The 17,591-nt window shown below is 47.1% G+C and overlaps 1 protein-coding gene across 1 annotated transcript; it reads right to left on the reverse strand.

Annotated features, from left to right (window-relative positions):
* Positions 1–13,078: 13,078 nt before the first annotated feature.
* LOC119255070 (olfactory receptor 14A16-like) lies at positions 13,079–14,534 on the reverse strand. Its single transcript, XM_037522071.2, has 2 exons — positions 13,832–14,534; positions 13,079–13,098 (listed from the first exon to the last, which is right to left on the reverse strand). The coding sequence occupies exons 1-2, from the start codon at positions 14,532–14,534 to the stop codon at positions 13,079–13,081; spliced, it is 723 nt and encodes a 240-aa protein (XP_037377968.2).
* Between the last annotated feature and the right edge of the window lie 3,057 nt (positions 14,535–17,591).

A 17,591-nucleotide genomic window follows, 5' to 3' on the forward strand; every position in this document is an offset into this window, starting at 1 on the left:
AAAAATACCAATCACTTAAAAGAACAGTATCAAGTTGTCATCCCAGATTTCAAATGTCCAGATGTTGCCATTTTCTAACCTTTCCTGGCAGCCTCCATATTTACTTTGTGCCACATGGATCTCACCTGAACATGGACAATCTGAAGAGCCTCCTCGCAAGGTGAATTGTTTCATAACAATTTAAATGTCTGATATCCAGTTGGAACTAATTTTTATCATGAAATATTTTGGTGTGAAATTTTCAAATATTGGCTGTCACAGATGGGAAAGCAAAGGTGGATGCAGTCAACAGAGAGGAGCTGAAGCCAGACAGCAAGTGACAATCATGGGGGCATTTCACTTCCCAAATTGAAATCTCCTTCAATTCCTTACATATCTTTACAAGTATACTAAATGATAGTATCATTTCATTACACATAAATCTGGTGAGTTTTTTTTTTTTTTCATTTGAACGTGCTTGTGAAAAATGCAGACATTCTAGGTATGATTCCTCTTGATAACCTGCCCGGCCAGGGCATTGTCCTGCCTTTCCTGCCCAATCTAAGTGATGAAATAAATGGGGACAATACTCCTGTGAAGTGTGGTGTGAAGTCATGGAGGACATTCCTAACACATTTCTGGAAATATTAGATGCAAGGCAAGCTACTAGCTATCATTTTGTTTTGACCATCATAACTTGTTAAGTTCTTTTATTGTATCTCAAATTCCTGCCGAGTGCATTTTAGAATTTTTTTATTTTTTGTAATTATACTGCACATGAACTTACCTTTCTTATTTCTGGTGTCCACCATCGGTGAGTGTGATTATGGCAAATGCGGGGTGGTGCCCACACCAGAGCTTCCAGGTTGTCTCCACCACATCACATGTATGTCCTTGTCGACAAGGTCTTGACTATTCAGATTCTAACTTCAGATCCTCAGGCCTTATTTATGCTGTGAAGACCCCACCTACTAAGTAAAGGGATCTCTGTCCTGCCCGTGGCCACTGATCCCACCCGTGACCAAGAAAACATTAAAGGCAAAGCCGCCTTAGAAACTGGAGATGCTGCCCCCGTGAGATAACTTCTGCTCACGACTGAGAGAAACCCAACCATTGCCCCTCTCTGCCGGGAGCACAGAAATAGAGAACAGCAAAGAGTGTCTGGAAGTTCAGTGACCTCCATTGTACAGAGACTATAGAGGCACCAAAGTGTAACAAAGGAACAATCAATGACAATATAGTCTACAAGCAGCAGACTATATGAAGTCACCATAAATATAATTAAAAATGAGCATATATTTTTAAATTGTGTAATGGAATTATACATAGTAAGAAAAATATGAGGAGGAATATGATTCAGTAATTTAAAATATGTGTCTCATAGTGGAGCCATGAAGTCATCTTCCCTATTACATTTAGGTGTGTCTCCCCTTCATCAGTCTCCCCACAGCTGACTTCATGACTCGGTTCCTCAAACTGTATATGATGGGATTAAATGTGGGGGGCACCACCGTGTAGAACATAGAAATGAGCAGGTCAGACATGGACGGGGTCCCTGAGGTTAGCTTCAGATAAGCAAAGACCCCAGCGGAGACAAACAGCACCACAACAAGCAGGTGGGGAAGGCAGGTGGAGTAGGCCTTGGCCTTACCTTCTGTGGATGGGATCTTCCTGACAGTGGAGAAGATGTGGACATAGGAAATGAGGATTAAAATGAAACAGCAGAAATCTAACACTACACCAATGAGAATGGGGACAAGTTCGTGTATTAAATTTCCTGAGCAGGAAATAGCCAATAACTGGGGGATGTCACAGAAGAACTGGTGGACAATGTTGGACCCACAATAGGACAAGGAGAAGGTTCCAGCTGTGTTCATCACAGACATGACACACCCACCCAGCCAGGACACAGCTGTCAGCTGCACACACCTGTCCCTGCTCATGATGACATCATAGTGCAAGGGGTGGCAGATGGCAGCATAGCGGTCAAGGCTCATCACTGTGAGCAGGTACATCTCTGTACCTACAGATATAATCAAAACGAAGACCTGCAGGACACAGCCTGGGAAGGAGATGGAGCTGCTGTGTCTGAGAGAGTTGGCAATGGACTTGGGGACCGTGGCTGAGATGAGGCAGAGGTCTGTGAAGGACAGACTCCTCAGGAAGAAGTACATGGGTGTGTGGAGGTGCCGGTCCAGGGTGGTGATGAGGACGATGAGCCCATTCCCCAGCAGGGCGCACAGGTAGATCAGGGAGAAGAGCAGTGGGTGCAAGAAGCCCATGGTCCCCTGGGTGGGGAACCCCAGGAGGACGAATTCTGTCATGGCCGTGAGATTGGTCACCCCTGGAGTCATCTTCTGTGTAAAAGAAGAAAGAGAAACAAAACCTTAATTTTTCCAATTTTGAAAATAAAATGGGTTATGTATACAAAATAACTTAGTTCATTTTCTACATAATTATTCCTTCCAGTTCTATGGATGCTAATATCATCTATGTATGCTGTTTCATTCAACCCATTTATTACCACCTCATGTGAATATGTCATTATTACTTCTCCACATAAGTCCTGCAAATTGGTGAAAACTGAATATTTCAACTGCCCCTACAAAACTTGAACAATTAGAATCTCATATCTGTCAAAAAAGTCAATAGACAAAGCTCCCCCACAACCACCCAGACCCTCTGCTCCCGCCTCCTGCCCAGTCCCCAGCGTCACAGCCCAGCACACCTCAAATAGGTTGTCCAGGGCATAGTTTCAGACACATGACCATGCCCAGCCCCTCCCCACCCTAGAGAGCCTGTCCCTGCTCCTCCAGCACAGCCCTGGTCTGGGGAGGCCCCACAGTGAATGGTGTGAAGGGAGATGGGGTGTGCGGTCCCTGTTTTCCTGCTCCCCAGGACCTGACACTGTCCTGGAACTGAATGATCTTGGCTCAGTGTCCCTGTGCGGCTTGTCCTGATGCCTCCTCTGTCCGATTCCTGCCCCTGTGGCCTCACTGATGACTCCTGGTCCGTCCCCTCGTCCCCTCATCTTCCTGCACCTGACTCCCCACATCTGAGGACCCAGAGACCACATTTCCCGCAGAGTCTCCTCTTGGATCACACCCACACGTCCCTCCTGCATGATGGGCTCGTCCACCCTCGGGTCCCTCCCTGGCTCCTCTGTCCCCCTCAGACTCATGCACATCTGTGCAGGGAGGAGGCCGCTCCGGGGTGAGCCAGACGGTCTGTGTGTGTGGCTGTCCCTGCCGGTCCCAGGGACCCTGGTCCCCTGGGGTATGGGTTTGTTCCCCACCCCAGGCCCGTGCGTGAGTGGGAATGTCTGGACACGGGACAGCCCTGCCCTCTCTCCTCCCCCTCCCCAATCTCATCCTCGACTCCCTCTGTGTGGTTGATGGAGGGACAGGCCCGGGGAGGGCAGGATTTTTAGGAGAATATAGTAATATAAAATAATTGCAACACATTGTTGAGAATATTTCCAAAAATTTAATAAAATCAAGAAAATAAATCATGGTACATTGTAGTGAAAAATGTTGACATCCGTCGAGAGACTTTAAATACATGTTTAAAATGGATAAAATAACTTGACATATCCTCCAGTCCCCATTTAAATACTATGATTTATTTTACAATTACACTGACAATACCTGAGTGTGGAGTTGGGGAAAACTCCCAAGTTCACGTCCATAAATAAACAGATGACTGCACCACCATCATGTTATTGCCAGAGCCTTTAAGACGTCAACAGTGTCGCTGACAAGTTAATTGAATTTCTACCTGACTCATATCTGTCATCACGTTTAGGAGAAAAGGCATAACATTCTGAATTGAACAATAAATATGATTTTTAATTCCCTCTGGAATATCTTCATCACCGTCCAATTCTATTAATTGCTGTGATTTTATTCAGTGCCCAGAACACAGTGAGTGTGCTGATGCTCATCCCAGGTGTGCAGCAGAAATCATCACATCTCCCAAAAGTCACAATCTTCTAATATGTTCAATGTATTAAAAGCCAATATGTTTGAGCATCATAAATTACAAGAGAATATGTTTTCTCTCACCAAGTCTCACCCAGCCTGACAGGGCAGTGGGACATGACGACGTGGGCCCCGTCAACACTAGTTGTCATGATTTACAAAGTGAATAGTTTACCTGTGGCACTTTCTCAAGTCTAAAATGAAGCTTGATCTGAAAACCCACAAGTGTGAGTGGATTATCCCCTGCAAATGGCTGGGGGCAGATACCTGCAGTCTGGGGAGAAAGTTCCCACTGCCGTGTTGAGTGTGTGTCCTGAGGTTGTCCCCATGGCGCGGACAGAGGGCATCCTGGCCTCTCACTCCATGGTCGGGGCTCGTGGGGACGCCTCTGAGCACTCACAGGATGTTCCACCCCTTCCTGCTGCCGCCTCATGGACAGAGCAGGGCCTCAGGGCTGGGCTATTTGAACTCTGGAGCTGGTGTCCGCGTGTTGGACACTGTCCAAGATCCATCCATCAAGTGACTTTACTCCAGAGGGACAAGCGCCCATTTTCAGCACATGGTCCTAATTAGTGCCATCCTGTGGCACATCCCAGTGATAATTGGTGCTCTGAGCTTGTCAGGGGAAATTTTGCTGGTGGATTCCTCTGTGGGAAGGAATGTAACTTATCCTGTTCTCCAGGCCCCATTCCCTCCCCTGACCACCTCAGGGACCAGGATGGCCCCGTCATCAGAGCCAGGATAAGCCGCATCCACAGGGAGCAGGAATGTCGTCGCCACACCTGGTCCTGGCAGGTGGGGGGAGGCACTGGCAGGGTGGGTGCAGCAGAGTCAGGCACAGGGCAAGCAGGACAACTACAGACACCCCAGACCGGGCCGAGATGGGGCAGAAGCTGAACCCCAAAGTGCGAGTTGTTGGCACTGCAACAAGATCCCTGTCCTGATGATCCTGCCGGCCCCTCTAGTGCCTGAGAGTCTGACTTGCTGCTGACTTCGCCTGGACATCTCCTTCACGTGGACAATCCAGGCCCGGGTGTGGGCAGGGTGGACATGGCGGGGCTGGGGTCCCTTGGGGGTTGGAGGGAATCCATGGCCAGCTCTGGAGGGGAGGACAGGGCTCAGGGGACACTGAGGAACCAGCATGCGAGGAGCCTCCTCCAGACAAATGACCGGCGGGGATCACTCTCTGGTGTGGGAGCCAACTGGACAGTGGTCATCACAGAGCTGGCCATGCCTGGGGAAGCTGCACGACCGTGAGGTGGTTGCAGGATGGATATGAAGTGACTAAAGTCCGTTTCCTCTCCTGATGGGAAGTGACCCCTTCATATGCGTTCCCGGGGCGCCCACGGGACTGGAGGACACACAGGACAAGTCCTGGAATGTCCCAGATGCACGTTCGCCTTTGACTGAAATGTAGATATTTGTGTCCAAAGGGCTCTGTGAGGCGGACATGGTCCCGAGGGCAGTGCGGGGCAGGTGGATGTTATGGGGCTTCTGCTAAGGGCCCGGGGATGGCCGAGGCTGGGGTGAGGGACATGCGCTGCCTAGCGGTGTCTGCCCATGGCCTCAGATGTGATGGCACTTGGCGCTTCTCCCAACTCCAGGGATCCCCGCGGCGGCTTTTAGGGGGACAGACACTGTGGCCCCGTCTGCCCACCAGTGCTCTCTCATGACACCCCCTCGTCCTCATAGTCGACACATGACTGCCTCTGGGGGATCCTGCCTCTGGGAACTGTGACCCCTAATGCTCTGGACCCCTGAACTGCCCAGGAGACAACTCTGCCTTTCCCCTGCTCTGCCTGCGTGAATGGGGCAGGCGGGGTCAGTGTTAGACAGGGTGTCTTTTTGGCCCAGGGAGAAGGTCGTGGGGGCTTGGAGGGGCTAGGTTGTTGCTCACGAGGATTTTGGGGGATCCCGCATTCTCACTTAAACTCTTCTGGTTGAAACTCCTCAGTCCATGAAGAGAATGGTTAGTCCTTCCTGCTCACGCCGCTGAGAAAAGCTCCTCAGCCCAGGAGCACATTCCCCACATTTAAGTCTCTCCGGACACAGACACGAGTCTGTCCACCGTGTGGACCCCGGAGTCCAGCACACGCTGTGGGAAGGGGACGTGATGGAAAGTGTGGGCTGAGTGTGAGGAGCCGATGCGTTGTCATCGGCAGCTCTCAGAGGTCACAGGAAGCAGCAGGACAGAGTCAGCCCAGCTTATTAGAGTTAACACTGAATAATGACACAATCACGCCCAGGACTCCGCTGGCCCCACAGGATGAGCCCATCCCCGGACGCGAGTAAACACGTCCCTGTGGCGGGGTCAGGACGTGCCAGCGAAGCTCGCAGCAGGGTCTGGAGCCTGAATCCACCTGCCCACAACTCTGCAGCCACCAGCGCGTCCTCCTTAGAGACTGTCCCTCTAGGCCTTGGCCTGGGTCTCGACTGTGTTGCTCCCTGTTGTGGTGGGGACACGCGTGTGTGGATGGACACTCGCCCTTGTCAGGAGTGTGGGGTGCACATGGCTTCTCCCCCCGCAGGGCCTGTGCTCACAGTGGTTTCTGAGGCCCAGGAGTGCTCTAGTGTGGTGGGGCCACTTGTTATTACCCTTGGGGTTTCCCTTCCCTTGAATTGTGGAGGCAGGAGGGTGTTCATGTAGGTGTTCCATGGAGTGTGAGGGGGGCACCGCACACACAGAGGGGCAAAAATGGAACCCCAAAACAAGACAGCAAAGACATGACAAATGGCAATTATTAAAATGACACCACGTCACCCCACCCGTGAAGTCAAATCCTCTTCTCAACAGACTCTAGAGGCTTCGCTCAAAGCCAAGACAGAAAGTGTGTAAAGGCTGTGACCCGAGAGTGATGGAGGCCCAGGCGGGAGACACCTGCCATCAGGGTCTTTCATGGAAAGGTGAGTAACTTGGGAGACTTCCCCACACAGATTTTATTCTGAAATCTCCACATAGGTCATTAATATGCATTTTATAAGAGAAATATTTTCTGGACTGAGTCTGTTATGATCCATCAGGCGTGTTTGGAGACACCATGTCCTGTTTTTTATTTTTAATAATTTTTATATATTTTTACATCATTCTTCATTTTTTTGTACAATGTGTGCTTTCTCATCTCAGGTATAGTCCCTGTGAGATTCCCAGCACCCACTCACCCACGACCATCACTGCCATCCCCTGTGCCCTTCACACCTGTTTTGATCCTACACCTTTCTCCCCATTGTAGTGTGTCTCTGGTTTATAGTCACCTGTTGGTTTAGATTTTTACTTTATTATAATCACTTTTTTTTTCATGTTCTCTTATTTGGATTCTCTACTTTCCTGCTATGAGTGAGACCATCTGGTATTTTTCTTTTTCTTTCTGGCTTATTTCGCTGAGCATGATCCCTTCCAGCTCCATCCGTGTTGCTGTGAATGCCATGAATTTATCTTTTTGATTGCTGAGTAATATTCCATTGTGTGTATAGACCACATCTTCTTGATCCAGTCATCTATGAGCGGGCATCCAATGTGGAGAAAAACGAACTCTCCTGCACTGCTAGTGGGAGTATGAACTGGTCCAACCACTATGGAGAGATGTGTGGAGATTTGTCAAACTGATAAAATGGAGATTCCATATGATCCAGCAATTCCACTCCTAGGGATCTACGCAAAGGACAAAAACACGTTAATTCAAAAGGACACCTGTACCACTCTGTTTATTGCAGCACTATTTACAATAAGTAGGCTACGGAAACAACCCATATTCAGATTGTTTAAGAAACTTCCACCCATCTCTGGGAGATTCATTTCAAGTGCAATTCCTACTTGACTTTTGAATAGAAGAATGAATTTCTCTTGGAGGATGTTGTCCCATTACGAATCGTGAGGGTTGGGAGGCCCCACTTTCTGTCTCCCCTCCCCTCCACAAGGCGGGGTCCTCAATAGAGACACACACAGGGGCTGTGGGTACCAAATGCCCAGAACTGGGGTCCTGTGACCATGCACTCCCAAGGACAAACCCCCTTCACAACTGCTTGATTTCATGTAAATGTTGGAGATGAGTGAGTTCTAGAACATTCTTTCATATACCAGCCATAATATTTAAAAAACTATATTGAATGTCATATATTGAATGTCACACAGAAATGAGTTTTGAAAAATGACTGCATTATTTTAGGAAATATATATTTTTAAAGATTTATTTATTTATTTATGCAAGCACTGGGTACAGCCAGAAGCAAAGAATCTGGTGAAGAGAAACAGGACCACAACCAGCAGGTGGGGAAGGCAGGTGGAGTAGACTTTGGCCTTACGTTCTGTGGATGGGATCTTACTGACAGCAGAGAAGATGTGGACATAGGAAATAATGATGAAAGTAAAACAGCAGGAATCCATCACCACACTAATGAGAATGGGGACAAGTTTGTTCATTAACTTTCCAGAGCAGGAAACAGCCAAAAGTTGTGGGATTTCACAGAAGAACTGGTAGACCATGTTGGACCCACAGTAGGATAAGAAGAAGGTTCCAGCTGTGTGCATCACAGCCAATATACCCCCACCCAGCCAGGACACAGCTGTCAGCTGCACACACCTGTCCCTGCTCATGATGATGTCATAGTGCAGGGGGTGGCAGATGGCATCATAGCGGTAAAGGCTCATCACCGTGGTGAGGAGGGTCATCTCTGCACCTGCTGACATAACCAGCAAAAAGACCTGGAGGACACAGCCCGGGAACGAGATGGAGCTGCTGTTCCTCAGAGAGTTGACAATGGACTTGGGGACCGTGGCTGAGAGGAGGCAGAGATCCGTGAAGGACAGACTCCTCAGGAAGAAGTACATGGGGGTGTGGATGTGCCGGTCCAGGGTCGTGATGAGGACGTTGAGCCGGTTCCCCAGCAGGACACACAGGTAGACCAGGGAGAAGAGCACTGGGTGCAAGAAGCCCATGGTCCCCTGGGCTGGGGAACCCCAGGAGGATGAATTCTGTCACGATGGTGCAATTCATCCCTCCTGGATCCATCACTGCATGAAAGTCTAGAGGAATAAAACGCCAGGATTGTCCACAATTGATGGACCCAGAGTGTCTCTCTGCAGGTGACCAGGGCTGTCCTTTCCCACTGACCGCTCTCTGCTCTCTGTCCAGCGTCCCCCCACAGGAATCTCAGTTCCTGCTCTGCTCGGCCCCTACAGCTTCAGCGACGCGCAGGTACCGCCACTGTCCACACCACCTGTGGGAATAGCAGGTCAGAAAGTTCAACTGACCTCAGCTCCCTGAGCAGTCTCCTCCCATCTCACCATCTCTCGTGCATGGCACCCCTGAAACCCTGACCCTGGCCCCTTCACTGCCGTCCCCAGGCCCCAGTCAGCAAAAATCTCAACAGAGGGTCACCCCTGCCAGCCTCAGGAATATGAATGGCCTCAAATTAGCCTGTGGGGTCTCATTTCCCAGTCTTCGCAAAACACTGGCCAGGGCAGCTCCAGGTGCACATTTTGGGACCAAGTGGACACTGAAGGCCCCGAGACTGTTCCTGGTCGGCGCCCATGTCCCTCATCACAGCAGTGGGTGGGTTGTCCCCACCCCATGTCACTGTGTGACTCTGAGTACCCCTTGCCCCTGAGTCGTATGCACTGAGAGGGTGACCTCCTTTTCTTGCCCTCCTGGTCTTTGTCCTGGCCCTCCCCTCACCCGAGGAGCTGAGGTGGATTCTCCTGCAGCTACTTCCCATGGTCATAGCCGCTGTCCCTGCTGCAGGAGAAGCTCGTCCACCCCCTGGTCCCTCCCCGGCCCCTCCGTCCCCCTCAGACTCATGCACATCTGTGCAGGGAGGCGGCTGCTCGGGGGCTGAGCCAGACGGTCTGTGCATGTGGCTGTCCCTGCTGGTCCCAGGGACTCGGGTCCCCCATGTACGGATTTGGTCCTCACCCCAGGCCCACGAATATGTGGGACGTCTGGATATGGGGCAGCCCTGCCCACTCTGCTCCTTATCCCATTCCACTTAAAGCAGGAATTTTGGGAGAATATAGTAATATAAAATATTTGCAGCATATTGCTGGGAATAATGCCAAGAAATGTAATGAAAACAAGGAAATAAATCAGGATACATGTTGGTCAAGAATTTTGACATCTGTTTAGTGATTTGTATACAAATTTAAAATGGTGAAATAATTTGTGACATAAATCCCCTCCTGACCCTGTTTAAATACTGTGACTTTATTTTAGAAAATCACTAACAATCCCTGAGTGATGGAATTGGCAAAACATCCCAAGTTCAGGTCCATAAATAGTCACACGTCCCTGCCAGCCTCACGTTCGTGTCAGAGCCATGAAGCAGTCAACATGTTGCTGTAAGAGTTATTGATTTTCTACTTGACTCATATCTGTCATACTATTTAGGACGACAAGGCATAACATTCTCAGTTTCAAAAAATAAGTATTTTTAATTTACTCTGGATTTTCTTTTTTTTTTTTTTAATTTTTATGCATGTAAGAGCTGGGGTGGAGACCAGAGGTGCGGGGGTGAGAGGATTCACCAGACACAGACTGGGGAGCAGAACAAGCAGATTGAGCAGTGGGGAGACAGGAGAGGTCTGCTGCACCTCCTCTGGATTTTCTTCATTGCAATCTAATCCCATTAATTGCTGTGATTTTGTTCGATATGAAAACGTACTCAGTGTCCTGAATGCTAAAATTCCAGGTATGAAGCAAAAATCGTCACATTTCTAAATCAAAATCTTCTAATATGATCAATGTATTAAAAGTCAGTATCTTTGAGCATCTTAAATTAAAAGAGAATATGTTTTCTCTCATTGAGTCTCACCCCAGGCTCATATGGCAGTGGAACATTGAGCAACTTGTGCTCATTTAGAATTTATTAGTTTGTATTATTTCTATTTTATTTTTTATCATTGATTCTTATTTTAGTGAGGGTTCTTTTTTAATATTTTATATTATATAATTCTTACATCATTTTTCATTTTTGCACAATGTATGCATTTTCATTTTTGTTATATTCCCCATACAATTGCACCCCCCCCTTATTTTGACCCTAGTCCTTCCTCCCCCCCTCCCCCCACAGTACATCTCTGGTTTATAGTTGCTTCTTGATTTTGATTTTGATTTTGTATTAGTTTTTTTCCTGGTCCCTTATTTAGGTTGTCTAAATTCCTGCTATGAGTGAGACCATCCGGTATTTTTCTTTTTCTTTTTGACTTATTTTGCTGAGCATGATCCCTTCTAGCTCCATCCATGTTGCTGCAAACTGCATGTGTTTATCTTTTTTTGATTGCTGGGTAATATTCCGTTGTGTATATGTAAGGCATTTTCTTGATCCAGTCATCTATTTTTGGGCATTGGGTTGTTTCCATAGCTTAGCTATTGTAAACAGTGCTGCTATAAACATAGGGGTGCAGGTGCCCTTTGGAATTGATGTTTCTGTGTCCTTTGGGTAAATACCTAGGAGTGGAATTGCTGGATCATATGGAAGCTCTATGTTTAATAGGTCAAGAAATCTCCACAAAGCTCTCCATAGTGGATGGACCAGTTTTCACTCCCACCAGCAGTGCAGGAGAGTTCCTTTTTCTTCACATCCTTGCCAACATTTGTTGTTGCTAGTTTTTTTTAATATGTGCCATTCTCACTGGTGTAAGATGGTATCTCATTGTAGTTTTGATTTGCATTTCCCTGATTACAAGTGATGTTGAACATTTGTGTCTTCTTCTATTTCTTTTAACAGTGTTTTAACAGTGTTTTATAGTTTTCTTTGTATAGGTCCTTTACCTCTTTTGTTAGATTTATTTCCTGATATTTTTTTGTTTCAATAATAAAAGGGATTTTTTTTATTTCTTCTTTTTCAGATTTATCATTTGTGTATAGGAAGGCTACTGATTTTTGCATGTTGATTTTGTATCTTATCATCACTTTACTAAACTGATTGATTAGTTGAATTAGTTTTTCTGTGGAGTTTTTGGGGTTCTCTATGTATATTATCATATCATCTGCAAATAGTGATAGTTTAACTTCTTCTTTTCCTATTTGGATTCCTTGTATGTCTTTCTCTTGTCTTATTGCTTTGTCTAGGACTTTCAGTATTATATTGAAAAGCAGTGGTGAGAGTGGACATCCTTGTCTTGTTCCAGATCTTAATGGAAATGCTTTCAGCTTTTTGCCATTGAGAATGATACTGGCTGTTGGCTTGTCATATATGGCCTTTATGATGTTGAGGTATGTTCCTTGTAACCCAAGAATTTCAAGGGCTTTTATCATGAATGGGTGTTGTACTTTGTCAAAAGCTTTCTCAGAATCTATGGATATTATCATATGGTTTTTATATTTCTTCTTGTTGATGTGTTGGTTTACATTGATTTTCAGATGTTGAACTATCCTTGTGTCCCTGGAATGAGTCCTACTTGGTCATGGTGATTTATCTTATGGATACATTGTTGGATTCTGATAGCTAAAATTTTATTGAGGATTTTTGTATCCGTGTTGATTAGAGAGATTGGCCTCTAGTTTTCTTTTTTTTTTTTTTTTTTGTGTTGTCCTTGCTCGGTTTTGGTATTACTGTAATGTTGGCTTCATAGAACATGTTTGGTATTATCCCTTCCTTCTCAATTTTTTGCAAGAGTTTGTGAAGTATAGGCACTAATTATTTTCTGAATGTTTGATAGAACATTCAGGTCCTTTGCTTTTGTTTTTGGGAAGGTTTTTGATTACCATTTCAATTTTGCTGCTTGTAATTGGTCTGTTTAGGTGTTCCATTTCTTCTTTATCTAGCTTTGGGTGATTGTAGAGTTGTAGGAATTTGTCCATATCTTCTAGATTGTTGAACTTTGTATATAACTGTTCATAGTAGTTTCTGATTATTCTTTTGATTTCTGCTGTGTCTGTTGTGGGATTTCTCCTCTCTCATTTGTGATCCTATTTATTTGCGCTCACGACACTTTCTCAAGTCTAAAAATGAAGCTTGTCATCTAAAATTTTTCAAATGTGAGTGGGTTCTCCACTGCAAATACCTGTAGTCTGGAAGGAAAATTCCCATCGCCATGTGTTGTGTCTCTCCTGAGGTTGTCCCCAGGGCGTGGACAGAAGGTTTCTCTCTGCTGTGGGCCTCTCGCCTCTTCCCCCATCCTTCCTTCACTGCAGTTTCTCTTTTTCTTTTGAGTAGAAACATGAAAGTCTCTTAGAGGAAGATGCCCCATTAAGAATAGGGAGGGGTAGGGGCCCCACTCAGCTGTCTCTCCCCTCCACAAGGACAGGGCCCTCAGTGGACACACACAGACTGAGGGAACTGTTGCCCAGAACTGGGGTCCCTTGTTCATATGCTCCCCAGGAGAGACCCCCCCTTTACCACTGTTTCATTTCATGTAAATGCTGGTGATGTGTGAGCTCCAGCATATTCTTTCTACAGCATATACATGTTTTTAGTCCTGAGCTGGGTTCAGTTTATGAACATCACACAGGGAGGAGTTTGGCAAAGGATTGCAACATTTTTGGAAACTACAGCTTATGTAAGAATATGAGAATAAATTTCTGCCAAAGGATTAAAACCTAATGACAGGCATCATTGCATTATAATGATGGCATATGAAAGTTAGAGGGAGAATCTGTATGAATGACGGAGTGTATAATTGTACAATGTGATATCTCATGTGATGGAAAATTGACCCTTGATCAGTCTCCCCAAAGCCATCTTCACGGCTTGGTTCCTCAGACTGTATATGATGGGATTAAAGGTCGGGGGCACCACCGTGTAAAACATAGAAATGACCAGGTCAGACATAGATAGTGTGTCAGAAATCGGCTTCAGATAAACAAATAATCCAGTGGAGAGAAACAGCACCACAACCAGCAGGTGGGGAAGGCAGGTAGAGTAGGCCTTGGACTTACCTTCTGTGGATGGGATCTTCCTGACAGCAGAGAAGATGTGGACATAGGAAATGATGATGAAAGTAAAACAGCACATATCTAAAGTCACACTAGTGAGAATAGGGACAATTTCACTCACTGAATTTCCTGAGCAGGAAATAGCCAATAACTGGGGGATGTCACAGAAGAACTGGTGGACCACGTTGGACCCACAGTAGGACAAAGAGAAGGTTCCAGCTGTGTGCATCACAGCCAATATTACCCCACCCAGCCAGGACACAGCTGTCATCTGAACACACCTGTCCCTGCTCATGATGATGTCATAGTGCAGGGGGTGGCAGATGGCAGCATAGCGGTCAAGGTTCATTGCTTTGAGTAGATAAAACTCTGTAGTTGCAGAAATAACCATCATGAAGACCTGGACAACACAGCCCGGGAATGAGATGGAGCTGCTATGCGTCAGAGAGCTGGCAATGGACTTGGGGAACGTGGTTGAGATGAGGCAGTGATCCGTGAAGGACAGACTCCTCAGGAAGAAGTACATGGGGGTGTGGAGGTGCCGGTCCAGGGTCGTGATGATAACGATGAGCCCGTTCCCCAGCAGGGCACACAGGTAGACCAGGGAGAAGAGCAGCGGGTGCAAGAAGCCCATTGTTCCATGGGTGGGAAACCCCAGGAGGATGAATTCTGTCACGGCAGTTAGATTAGTCACTACTGGAGCCATTATCTGTGTAAAAGAGGAAGAGCAACAAAATGTTAATTCTTCTAATATTGAAAATATAATGTGTTATCAATACAAGATAATAATTGAATGTATTTTCTACATAATTATTTCTTCTAGTTCTATAGACACTAATATCATCTATGTATGCTGTTTTATTCAATGCACTTATTACCACCTCATGGAATATGTCATTATTACATTCTCCACATAATCCTGAAAATTGGTAAAAACTGAAAATTTCAACTGTCCCTACAAAATTTGAACAAATTAGTATCTCTTATCTGTCAAAAATCTCCACAGAGTTCCAATACTACACTCCCCATCCCAGTCCCACTGCTCCCGCCTCCCGCCCTGGCCCCAGCATCTCAGCCCAGCACACCTCGCAGAGGTTGTCCAGTGTGCAGTTCCAGAGGAACCATAACCATGCCCAGCCCCCTCCCCACCCTAGAGAGCCTGTCCCTGATCCTCCAGCACAGCCCTGGTCTGGGGAGGCCCCACAGCGATAAATGCATACTGGGAGATGGGGTGTGCGGGTCCCTGTTTTCCTGGCTCCAAGGACTGGACTCTTGACATGGGGTTGATTGATGAGCACTCAGTGTCCCTGTGTGGCATGTCCTGATGCCTCCTCTGTCAGATTCCTGCCCCTGTGGCCTCACTGCTGACTCCTGGTCCATCCCCTGGTCTCCTCATCTCCCTGCCCCTGACAGCCCACATCTGAGGACTCAGAGACCACGTTTACCGCAGAGTCTCCTCTTGGGTCACACCCACACGTCCCTCCTGCAGGATGGGCTCTTCCACCCCCGGGTCTCTCCCCTGCCCCTTTGTCCCCCTCAGACTCAAGCACATCTGTCCAGGGAGGAGGCCGCTCCGGGGCTGAGCCAGATGGTCCGTGCGTGTGGCTGTCCCTGCCAGTCCCAGGGACCCGGGTCCCCTGGGTGCAGGTTTGTTCCTCACCCCAGACCCGTGTGTGAGTGGGGACGCCTGGACACGGGGCAGCCCTGCCCACTCTCATCCTCTCCCCAATATCATCCTCTCCTTCCTCTGTAGGGTGACGGAGGGACTGGCCCTGGTGAGGCAGGATTTTTAGGAGAATGTGGTTCTATATAATTATTGTACGAGACTAGAGGAACATTTTTTGCTATTGTAATGGAAACAAGAAAATAAATTCAGAACCTGCTGTTTTGTGCCCTGTGTCAAAATCTTTTCAGTGACTTAAAATAATATATTGATAAAGTAGTATTTTTTATAGCTGCGTTGCTGTGTGGAGTCAGATGAAATATTCTCATCCAAAACAGACTGATTTCTACACGTGTCTATCACTTCAGTGTGAAGGGAAAAAAAGATCAATATCTATCACCTCAAAAGTTTATGAATTTCTATCTGACTCACGATTGTGTTACATTTTGGAGATGAGCATGTGTAGTTTTCCCTTTTAAACTAGTGTGAATTTTAACTTCCTCTTAAGATTCTTCCTCACTGCTTCCTAAATAGCTCTCTTACATGTGAGTTATTGAACATGTAATGCACTTTCATCTCAATGTTCTCAATGCTAAAATATCATGGCTCTGAACAGTAATTGTCAGATATACCATAATTAAAATATTCTTTGACCACAAATTTATTAAAAACCATAAGCTGCAGAACTCCTTAAATTGAAGAAAAGTAAAAAAAAAATATATATATATTTTCCCTCTTTTTTTTTTTTAAGAAGAGTTATTTATTTATACAAGCACTGGGTACAGTCAGAAGCGCGGGAGGGTGAGAGAATTCACCAGAGCCAGAGCGGGGAGCAGAGCAGGCAGAAGGACCGAAGTACACTGCTGAGGGGAGCAGCGGGCGGCAGGAGAGATCTGCGTGCCATGCAGGACCCTCCTCGGTGTCCAGGGAGCAGCCGGGGATCGAACCGGCGCTGCAGAGGCTGCGGGCAGCTTCGCAACCCAGCGCTCAACCACTGTGCCACTGGAGAGGCCCTATTTTCCCTCTTTGAAATTCATCCCAGAAAATATGGCAACGTGAAATTGAACTGTGCAGTTATAAATTTTAGCTTTCATTTATAAGATGAGTATTTTAACTACTGCTCTTTTGAAATGCAAAAAAGCATTTTGAAATGATACTATGTTGTAACACATGTTACCTCAAAAGAGAAAAAATAATGTTACCTTTGGCAGGACAAAAAAATAAGGTCAGTTGTTCGTATTGAAATGCTAACACTTTGAAATGCAGTTAAATGAAACATATATCTATAAATATAGATATAGATATAAAGTGAATATAAAACATTAATTATAAGGGGGAACTTCTCCAACTTATTTGACCGACACGTCCAGTCTGGTGTGAGGCACCTGCGGGCCCAGAAGTTGCTTCCCACAAAACTCTCCCCTTCACAGAGACAGGAGAAAAGCAAACCTCTCTCGACGGCCCGGTCACCTGCTGCCCTCTGCTGTGCTGGCCTCTGACGTCCGGGATCCAGGCCTCCAGGTCACTGACTCCGCAGACGAGCTGCAGGGCTCACTATCTCCATCCCCCGCTGACCCCCAGCCCTGACACCGTCCCTGGCTCCCCTTCCTCAGGAGCCTTACCCGAGGGGCCCGGGTGTCCCTTGCCTCCGTGGACTTCTCAGCAGCGTCCCCAGTAATGAGACTCCTGAGTCAGCAGCACCATCAAGGGGTCCTAGGGGACTCCATGAGCAGGACCTGGTCCCCCCATCAGGCCCCATCAGCGTCCTCTGACCGCCAAGGGGACCCGGGTGTAGCCCTCTCAGAGCCACAGATGAGCCCCGTCCACAGGGAGCTGGAAAGTCACCGTCACCCCCGTGCACCCTCCTGGGGCCTGGCAGGTGCAGGGAAGGGGGTGGCAGGAGGAGGGATAGACACACAGGAAGGAAGGAGCACGAGGAGGAACACTGGGGAGAGACAGAAAGTGCTGTAGAAGCTGAGGACAGCAAGATGGAGCCGGCGCCTCGGGACCAGGAATGTTCCTGTCATTGTAGAAACCCTTGTGCTCACCCCTGTGCCGCAGCCTCAGCCCTACCCGCACCTGAGCTGAGTTGTGCTGGCG

Source organism: Talpa occidentalis, unplaced genomic scaffold (assembly GCF_014898055.3).
Source record: "Talpa occidentalis isolate TD23 unplaced genomic scaffold, MPIMG_talOcc4v2.1 talOcc4.3, whole genome shotgun sequence".
NCBI classification, from domain to species: domain Eukaryota; kingdom Metazoa; phylum Chordata; class Mammalia; order Eulipotyphla; family Talpidae; genus Talpa; species Talpa occidentalis.

Bases quoted from the DNA above. Each gene is read 5' to 3' on its own strand.
- LOC119255070 (XM_037522071.2), bottom strand. From the start codon at position 14,534: ATGGCTCCAGTAGTGACTAATCTAACTGCCGTGACAGAATTCATCCTC. The intron at 13,099-13,831 runs GTAAGTCCAAGG...TCTACTCAAAAG, and splicing joins GAAGATCCCATCCACAGAAG to AAAAAGAGAAACTGCAGTGA.